General features: G+C 40.7%; 1 protein-coding gene across 1 annotated transcript in view; it reads right to left on the bottom strand.

Moving 5' to 3' along the window:
* Nucleotides 1-3,820: 3,820 nt before the first annotated feature.
* Nucleotides 3,821-10,370, bottom strand: part of LOC142298741 (somatomedin-B and thrombospondin type-1 domain-containing protein-like) — a 114,480-nt gene continuing 107,930 nt past the window's right edge. Inside the window, exons 4-5 of the mRNA XM_075341787.1 lie at nucleotides 9,237-9,395; nucleotides 3,821-4,924 (exon numbers count right to left, since the gene is read on the bottom strand). Of these exons, the coding sequence (XP_075197902.1) occupies nucleotides 4,819-4,924; nucleotides 9,237-9,395 (265 nt within the window). The 3' untranslated portion in view covers nucleotides 3,821-4,818. The remainder of the gene's footprint in view (nucleotides 4,925-9,236; nucleotides 9,396-10,370) is intronic.

Below are 10,370 nucleotides of genomic sequence, written 5' to 3'. Positions count from 1 at the left end.
ACAGTACAGTGAAATTACTTAGTGATTACATTTTGGGATTTCCTAATCTTAATATGTGACAACTAATTCAGTTTCGTAGGTAACCATGATTCTTATAGCTAGAGCACAGAATCTCCATGGTTTGTAACAATTGCTTCCTTCACGGTTAATATGTGTCCTATAAAATTGGCCCCAGAGTATGTGTTTGAGATAAGAAGATCTAGAGTGTGAACTTAATGTAAATAAAAATTAATAACTGCTTTGTAGGCTAGAGGATTTGTGTTTAAACAGCAGTGTGAAGACAAAATGTGAAATTTCTGTTCAATATATGTAATCTATCATCAAAGGATAGTACATGCTATAGATAAATTGTGAAAAAACAATTCTAACTACACACTTTGCATAATATTTGTATGTGCAGGCCTCTATACATGAAGCCTATGGGCCACAAGTCATACTGTGATTCGGAACCTGAGGATAAAAAGGATAACCATTCTCCTTCAGAAGCTGTATTGGATACTTGTTTTCCACTAGATGCATTGCATCAAGCTTTTTACAGCTCCATAGTACAGATCCATAGGGATCAAATATCATGCAGCCCCCCACCTCACAATAGAAGCCTATGACTGTTACATGATTTTGAGATTTTCGCATTATAAACACTTACACATTGATGGTAGATTAATTAAACATACCATCAATACTTGATTTAATGGGTTGAAACAAAATCTCTTAGCAGGTTTTTACTATGTAATCTCAAGACCACAGGAGATGGGGTCTGACACACAGATTTCAGTGATGTGTCATTTATTACAGTGTGCTGTTCTTTACTTAACGTGAATATTTTATCACCATGACATGATTATTGTTGTGACAAGCCGCCTTGTGTCAAGTCATCTGACCACACCCCCTCCTCCGAATAGCAGCTCACTGTCAATAAACAATATACATAGAGAGCTGTGGTGTGCGCGGGAGCAGCTTTCTGAGCTCTCCTTCAGTCTACATCTAAGAACTTTGTGTCAAAACTCTGTGGAGGAAGTTGAACTAGATGGTCCTAGGTCTTTTTTTCAACCTATATAACAACAGCTGCACCCAGTAAATTAGGTGATACATCGTTGAATTTGGTGTTCCTTTTCCTACATTATGCTGCTATCAGATGAGATAGGAAAAAGAGAACCTGTCAGGTGTCCTAGGGTTATCTAACTGCCCCATAATGATTTAGAGCCATAATCCAGAATTAAAGATATACCCTTTATATGAAGTTGTTTGTCCATAAAAATACCTTTTAACATCATCACTCACATATGAAAATTCTCCTAAACTAGTCCGACAGAGTGTTGATTACCTAGTCTAGTCCGGCTTTATTTCCCAGTTCCTAATCGCAGCCCCAGGATGTAATTGACATTTTCTAACCTGCAATCGTGTAAGAAAATTGATGTGGGCAATTTTGAATATTAACGTGACTTCACTCCTTCCTTAAGGTGGCTTTACACACTACGAGATGGCTACAGATGGTCACGGATGTTTTTGACGCACATCCGGCCGCTGTAGCGATCTCGTTGTCTGTGACTCCTAGGAGCACTTTTGGTTCATTGCAAAAACGTCCAAAATCGCTCCTCGTTGACATGGGGGTCCTCTCCCAATTATCGCTGCTGTCGCTTGGCCGAAGTTGATCCTCGTCCCTGCGGCAGCACACATCGCTACGTGTGACGCCGCAGGAACGAGGAACCTCTGCTTACCTGCCACACGCCAGCAATGAGGAAGGAAGAAGGTGGGCGGAATGTTCGTCCCGCTCATCTCCGCCCCTCCGCTTTGATTGGGCAGCCGCTTAGTGACGTTGCTGTGACGCCGAGCGAACCGTCCCCTTAGAAAGGAGGCGGTTCGCCGGTCACAGCGACGTTGCCAAGCAGGTTAGTGCGTGTGACGCTGCCATAGAGATAATGTTCGCTATGGCAGCGATCTCCACATATCGGCATAACGATAGGGGTGGGTGCTATCACGCTCGCCATCGCTAGCATCGGCTACCGATTTCGCAGCGAGTAAAGCCCGCTTTAGTCAGATGTGTTGAGGCTGGATGCATTCACAAAACTTCAGTTACCTGAACAGACGCAGGAAGTCTGGGTGATATCTCCCCAACTTAGTCACATTCCCAGAGAGGAATGAGTTCAGATTAATACATCCAGCTTCACTGCAATTGTCCATGTACAGTGCCTTGTGAAAGTATTCAGCCCCCTTGAGTTTTCCAACCTTTTCCCACATTTCAGGCTTCAAACAAAGATGAAATGTTTTAAATTATTTGTGAAGCATCAACAAGTAGGACACAATTGTGGAGGTAAACGAAATGTATTGTTTATTTTAAACATTTTTAAAAAATAAACTGAAAAGTGGGGCATGCAATATTATTCGTCCCCTTTAAGTTTATACTTTGTAGCATCACCTTTTGTTGCGATTACAGCTGCAAGTCCCTTGGGGTATGTCTCTATCAGTTTTTCACATCGTGAGACTGAAATTCTTGCCCATTCTTCCTTTAAAAACAGCTGGAGCTGAGTGAGGTTCGATGGGGAACGTTTGTCAACAGTAGTTTTCAGCTCTTTCCACAGATTCTCGATAGGATTCAGGTCTGGACTTTGACTTGGCCATTCTAACACTTGGATACATTTATTTGTGAACCATTCCATTGTAGATTTTGATTTATGTTTAGGATCATTGTCTTGTTGGAAGACAAATCTCCGTCCCAGTCTCAGGTCTTTTACAGACTCCAACAGGTTTTCTACAAGAATGGTCCTGTATTTGGCTCCATCCATCTTCCCATCAATTTTAACCCTCTTCCCTGTCCCTGCTGAAGAAAAGCAGGCCCAAACCATGATGCTGCCACCACCATATTTTGCAGTGGGGATGGTGTGTTCAGGATGATGAGCTGTGTTGCTTTTACGCCAAACATATCGTTTGGCATTGTTCCCAAAAAGTTTGATTTTGGTTTAATCTGACCAGAGCACCTTCTTCCACATGTTTGGTGTGTCTCCCAGGTGGCTTGTGGCAAACTGTAAACGATACTTTTTATGGATATCTTTGAGAAATGGCTATACCCCTTGCCACTCTTCCATAAAGGCCAGATGTGTGCAGTCTACGACTGATTGTTGTCCTATGAACAGACTCTCCCACCTCAGCTGTAGATTTCTGCAGTTTATCGAGAGTGATCATGGGCCTCTTGGCTACATATCTGTCTTTTCCTTGTTTGAGATGAAAGTTTGTATGGACGACCGGGTCTTGGTAGATTTGCAGCAGTATGATACTCCTTCCATTTTGATATGATCGCTTGCATAGTGCTCCTTGGGATGTTTAAAGTTTTGGAAATCTTTTTGTAACCAAATCCGGCTTTAAACTTCTCCACAACAGTATCACAAACCTACCTGTTGTGTTCCTTGGTCTTCATGATGGTCTCTGTGCTTTTGTGCTTTAAACAGAACACTGAGACTATCACAGAGCAGGTGCATTTATACGGAGACTTGATTACACACAGGTGGCTTATATTTATCATCATCAGTCATTTAGGACAACATTGGATCATTCAAAGATCCTCAATGAACTTCTGGAGTGAGTTTACTGCACTGAAAGTAAAGGGGCCGAATAATATTGCACACCCCATTTTTCAGTTTATTTTTAAAAAAGGTTTAAAATAAGCAAAAAAAATTTCCTTCAACTTCACAATTGTGTCTCACTTGTTGTTGATTCTTCACCATTAATTTAAAATATTTTATCTTTATGTTTGAAGCCTGAAATGTGGGTAAAAGTTGACAAATTCAAGAGGGCCGAATACTTTCGCAAGGCACTGTAGGTATGAAGTTGGATGAATGCTCAAAATTGTCCAAAGCATTTTAGGTGATTGCAGAGTGAAGAATGTCAATCACCTCCTACAGACAGGATTAGAGATTACAGAACTGAACTAGACTGAAATCCTGGTCCAACTAGTTTAGGAGACTTTGCATGTGAGTGATAAAAATAAGTTATTTTTGCATGCATATTTAACTGTGTGATGTATAAATGGTATAATTTTATTGCTGAATTATGGCTCTAAATCTTTATAGGTATGGTTTAATAAGCTTGGGGGACCTGACAGGTTCTGTTTAAACACTGGAATTGCCACAAGTACCTAGAACAGAGTGCTCAATCTTATTTGGTTTCTTTCTAAAACATTGCGCCTCACTTTCTAGCAATGTTCTGAGTTTGACAAAACAGCCCCATTCTTGTGACGCCCTAATTATATGGTGGTAAATATTTACTTTTGTAAAACTTTGTGATTATTTTACTCTTGGAGCTCAAAAGCAGACAAGTGCATGGTTATGCTCAGTGGTAATCTAAACTACGATAAGTAAATATATGAATGCAATGTAATAAAAGTTTTAAATGATAGGACACATACTGTATTGATATAATTACATATATATGTGGATATGCTTGCTTCAGGATTGTTACATTTTATGTTTCCTTTTGTAGTAGCACCTAGAACGGACACTGAAATATATGTCCACTGATATGAGTTTTTTGGGGTGGGTTCTTTTCAATTAACAATGCAACTTTTTTTTTTACATTGGCCAGTTATTACAATTTGAAAGCTCAAATTTGCAGAAATTAGAAGCGATGATGGCCATCTCAGGCACGTAACAAGTACTCAAACAATTATACATTAGTAGCATCTTTTCTTTTAAAAAAAAAAAAAGCAAAGTCCTCCCAAGAGGCAGGTAGAAGAGGTAGGTATCAGAGAGGTAAACTATTTGACTTTGTGGGATAGCAATGTATGTAACTGCTATCCTGCATCCAATGATGGCAATGCTCTCATTATCACACAAAAATGTAGGAGAGCAACAGGCATGTGCAGTCTTCTCTTAGGTCTTCTCGAACCCAGGAGCCCTGGCAGCCTGGAAGCGAAGCGGCAGTCCAGAATGTCCTAGAAAGGTTACAAGATAGTTTAGTAATGCGTGTTCATTATTATTAGGTACATAAACAAAGGATAAGATTAATTCCTGTAGAGTGTGTACACAAATAACGTTGCTGGAAACTACACAAGTTATGCTGTATTTCTCTGCATTTTTTGAGGAAAAAACGAACCACATACTAGCTGGCCGTTTAATAGGAAATTATAAATTGCAGTAGGAACATAGCATTTTTGTGACATTTAATGCATACGTGATCCTTAAACCTTTTGTGCAAAAGAACGTAAATATATGTCTGGATGTGAAGATACCACTGTTAGGCCTTGTGCGCACTAGACGGAATTTCCTGCGGATTACCCGCGGATTTGCTGCATGTTTCGCTGCAGAAAATGTTCATAACATCTCTGCAGTGATTCACCAGCAAATCCTATGGGGAAAAAAAAACTGTGCGCACTAGGCGGATTTTGACAGCTGCATGTTTTGCTGCGGGATTCCCGCAGCAAAAACAATTGCATGTCAATTCTTTTCCGCATGTAGCTGCAGGACTGGCTACTGGATGAATCTCCAGTAATACCAGTCCTGGCCGCGGTTACCTGCACTGAACTCCGGCGTGCAGCGTAGACTAAACTGCGAGCGCCGAGTGATTGATTCCCCAGCGATTGCAGTTTAGTTCAGGCTGGGCTGCACTCCGGAGCTGTCACCTGAGCTCCAGAGATCAGCCCAGCCTGAACTAAACTGCAATCGCCGGGGAATCAATCACTTGGTGCTCGCAGTTTAGTCTAGGCGGCACTCCGTAGCTCAGGTGGGAGCTCCGGAGTTCAGTGCAGGTAACCGCGGCCAGGCCTGGTATTACTGGAGATTCCTCCAGTAGCCAGTCCGACGCTGGCTGCGGCATTTCCGCACCAAATCCGCATCCAAATCTCCAGCAAACCGCATGCGGATTTGGATGCGGATTTGGGTGCGGTATTTTCCCGCAGGTGCAGAAATCTTACTGAGCCTCCGGAATTTTAAGAAAATTATTTTTTTCTAGTGCACACAGGGCCTTACATAGCCTATATCTGTCTCAGCAATGGCCATACCTAAGCTCTGATTGCTGCTGATAACAATTTAGACGCTGCTGTAATTTTCTGACAATTGCTTTTAAATGGGACAATCGAGTGGTAACAATTGGTTAATATTAGCTGCATCTTGGTACTTTTGTAAAAAGTCAGTCATAGGCTGCGCTTCTCAGGAGACCTCCATTTTTACTACATACTGCAGTAATATAGTTTAGAACATTTAAATATTAAAAGAGATGAAGGCATTCACCGGTTCTTGCTGTGCAGGAATTTCTTTATTTACAAGTGGAGCACTGAGAGAAAATGCGAAACGGCCGTCGTCTGACGTGTCCGGTGGTTCTCCCCTCCCCGCTAGCCCAAGTATGTAACCTCCACTTGTAAATAAAGAAATTCCTGCACAGCAAGAACCGGTGAGTGCCTTCATCTCTTCTTATATATATTTACTTGGATATATCTTTTCTTTGAATGAGCACCTCGGAGCGGCATGGAAGCTTGCCTGGTTACTGGAGCAAACTAGACACCATTTGTATGGTATCAGTGCAGCAGTATTTAGGAGCAGTGCCCCAGGTTCTTCCTTTTTTGTGTAGTTTAGAACATTTGCTCCCAGGTTCAAGTCCCCAAAGTAGTAGGCTAAAATATAAGGTAAATTTAAGAACAAAAAAAAAAATAAAATAAATCTCTCTCTCTCTATCTAGATCAACTCAAATCACACTCTTTTTCCCCCCAGTTAATATAATAAAAAAAGAAAAACATTCGTTATCACCTTGTCTATAAAAGTTCAACCTATGAGCATAAAATTTAAGCAACCTATAGGGTAAGGACCATAAAGAGGAAAAAAAAAATTCCTACACATCTGTCTAAAAAAAATACAGTAAAAGGCAATCAAATTGTTGTCATTAGCACAAATAAGTTTCAAGAAACTATGTAAGAAAGATGCCCTCACAGCTTAATCAACAGAAAAATAACAGTACAGTTGTCAAAAAATGTTTTTGTTTTTTTTTTCTTTCTGTCGCCTTTTTCTATCATTTAAATCCATGTAGGTTTTATATCACTGTAATTGTACTGAACTGGAGACTCATGTTTCCAGATACTTTTTACCTTACAATGAAGGTTGTAAATACGAAACCCTCAAAACAATGACAGAATTCAATTTTTTTCACCTTTTCATCTTATTTAGAATTTTTTTTCCCTGTTTTTCAGTATATTGTATGGTAAAATGGTTTCAGTCAAGACTTTGTGTCCTCCAATGAACACCACTACATCTGGCTATGTCACCGGAAATACACAGAATACAGAATCCAAATAAAACATCCTGGAACATTTCAGCACACAGCCCTAATGACCTGGTGAAATGCCATTTGGAGCTTTGATGAAGATTAGCTATTAAAGTACCACTCCAACGTTTGTTTCTCCTCATTACTGGAGTGGTGCATTAAATCTAAGTTCCCAGCCCCCAGTACTACACTTGCTGCTGCCTTCATCTTTTTTTGGCGCTGCTTCGATCCCCGTGCCCATAACATCTAACTGACTGTAATTCAGAAGTTACATCACAAGCTGTATGAGAGTGAGAATGAGGCTCACATAGAGTTGCATTGATCTGTGACCTCTACCGCGCACCATCAAACACCAGAGCTGCTAGCAGGTCACAAATCACCGGAAGTCAGGGGAGCAATGCTGGAAACCGGGGGCAGGGAACTTGCATTTAAAGCACCACTTCAGTGCTGAAATTTAAAACAAAAATTGCTGGAGTGGTACTTTAAGAGGTTGACAAATATGTTTGAATTACTTTTGATGTTTGCTGGTTTCCCACTGTTTCTGCACAAGCTGATATGGAAAGATAATTTGTAGGACCAGTTTAGTATCTCGGTCCTGCAAGTCAACAAACATGAATTTTTAGTTATTTTTTTATTTTTAACTAAACATTATGGTTTGATGCAAAAATTGCATAGAGGTGACCGAGACTGTAAAGTGTTTTTTCATTTTTGCAGTCTACCAATGTGCTAGGTCTGTTCTTACATAAGATATATGAGTATGGTGGTTTAATAAGATTTTTTTGTATTATCATTACTCCCTTTTTTTGTGTTTGTCAAAAGGTTAAAAAGCCTGTCCAATATGATCCTGTGACGTGAATATACAAAGGAAGATCAACTTGGTAGAGACTGTGAGGTTGGCTCATCATTGATTGACAGAAAGACAGGGCTGCACCACTGATTTGAAAATTTAAAGCAGCACTCCAGTGGGTTGTTTTTGTGTGTGTGTGTGTGTGTGTGTGTGTGTGTGTGTGTGTGTGTGTGTGCGTGTGCGTGTGTGTGTTTTAGTGCAATTTTAAATCTAAATCCCTCGCTCCCAGTCATATTCTTACCTTCCAGCCGCTTCACATTTTACCAACACCGCTCCGATCCCTTGGCGCCATCTTGTGCCCATAACGTCTGACTAGCTGGAAGTCACAGGGTCTCAATGCAACTCTATGAGAGCATGAATGAGGCTCTCGTAGAGTTGCATTGAGTTGTGTGCTCCAGCAAACACTGGAGCTGCCCACAGGTCACAAATCACAGGAGACCGATGGGAGTGATGAAGGGGAGTATAATACAGGGGGCAGGGGACGTACATTTAAAGCACTACTCCAGTAATGCAATAAAAAAAAACAAAACAACACTGCAGTGGTGCTTTAAGGATGACACTTTCAGTGATTTAACCAAGATCCTGAAGATTTTTAGCTGTAGAAGGTTAGAAGAAACTGGCAAAGGTTAAATTACATAGATTTTTGCACCTCTAGTACACAATGATCTCTTATCATCTAGTGCTTAATTTGTTATTGCTTTTAAATCAAAGGGAATCTGTCAGCAGCTTTTTGCTACCTCATCTGAGAGCAGCATGATGTCAGCAAAGAGACCTTGAATGCAATAATGTATCACTTCTTTTATTGGTGCAGTAGATCTGACACAGAGCTTTTAGATTAGCAGATTAGCAGTGCAGCAGAGCTCAGAAAGCTGCCCCGCCCTCACAAGACTCTGTACATTTCTATAGACAGTGAGGTGCTAAGCAATGGGAGTGCCAGACTAGCTGACCTAGTCCTGAAATAATAATCTCCTGAAGCTAAATCAAACATTGCTGGTAAACAACTGCACACAGTGTGATAAAATACACAGCGCTGAAATCTCAGTGTTAACCCCTGCAGGATTGCTGTCTTCAGATTACATATCAAAAACCTGCTGACAGATTTCTTTTAAATAGATTTTTTCACCAGTAGTACACAATGATCTCTTACCTAGCACCAGCAAGACCATCCCCTTGGCAATGCCCCCGAGTACTCACGGCCTCAGCCTGACACTCTACACATACAACTTGTTCTCGCGTTAACTGTTTGCCCCAGTTTTGCAACCAACAGCCAGGTCCTACATGTTTCAGTCTGAAGTAGACACAATAACTGTGGGAAGAAAGAAAACAATCTTGTTTTATTGCATTTTACAAAGATAGGCCAGACGTAGAGGTTCCTTCTCCATTTTGAGCAGGTTTAAATTAGCCTCATCATGGAGTAATATGATACAAGAACACAGCATTCCTCATAAAGGTGCTCAAGTAGGATCCTATTCTGTAATACATTAAACAAAAACTTGTCACTTACATGACGAGATTAGATTCTTGTTTTATTCGTATCTGCAATTCAAACTAATTAACATTTCAGTCTTGTCCAGAAGGGAAAGACCAAACCTGCTAAACAGTGACGTGCTTATTGGGCCCGCTACAAGATATTACTGGTGAAGGTCTGATGGCAAGACTGAAATGTTTATTAGTTTGGATTGCACATACGAATAAAACACAAATCTAATATTGTCATTTTGTTGCCGTGGATGACGCCTCATGCGAAGTCATCGCCGGCTCGCGCAGGCGCATTTTGCTCTGCCCTACTGCGGGCAGAGCCCAATATATATGAGTGCGCAGGAACCTTGCTGTTTCGCGCATGCACACTTATGTGTTAGGCTCTGCCCGCAGCAAAGCAGAGCAAAGTGTGGCTGCGCGAGCTGACTATGGCTCTTCACAGGCACAAAATTTCATCTGGCTGTGTAGATGACACACAAAGCACACCAAGCATGCCTATTGAACTGAAAGATTTACATACAACTCAGGATATTTTCAAAAGGTATTTGGGGGAGTATACAGAGTAAGGGGATAATATACAACTTTACAGAATGCAGCACAAGTGCTGCTGAAGGTGCTAGTTTTGATTTATACGTGAAGAATCTGGTGATAGATTCCCTTTAGTCAGCCTTAAAAATAGAAACACCAGATTAGACTTTGCTATAAAAAAAAAACCAAAACAACAAAACATTTAATGAAGCCAGCCCAGTTCTGGAAAAGCATTATTTGGACAGATGAAATTGATATCAAACTGTATCAGAGT

Source organism: Anomaloglossus baeobatrachus, chromosome 1, assembly GCF_048569485.1.
Source record: "Anomaloglossus baeobatrachus isolate aAnoBae1 chromosome 1, aAnoBae1.hap1, whole genome shotgun sequence".
Classification (NCBI taxonomy): Eukaryota; Metazoa; Chordata; class Amphibia; order Anura; family Aromobatidae; genus Anomaloglossus; species Anomaloglossus baeobatrachus.
This window is presented reverse-complemented; position numbering and strand designations above follow the sequence as displayed.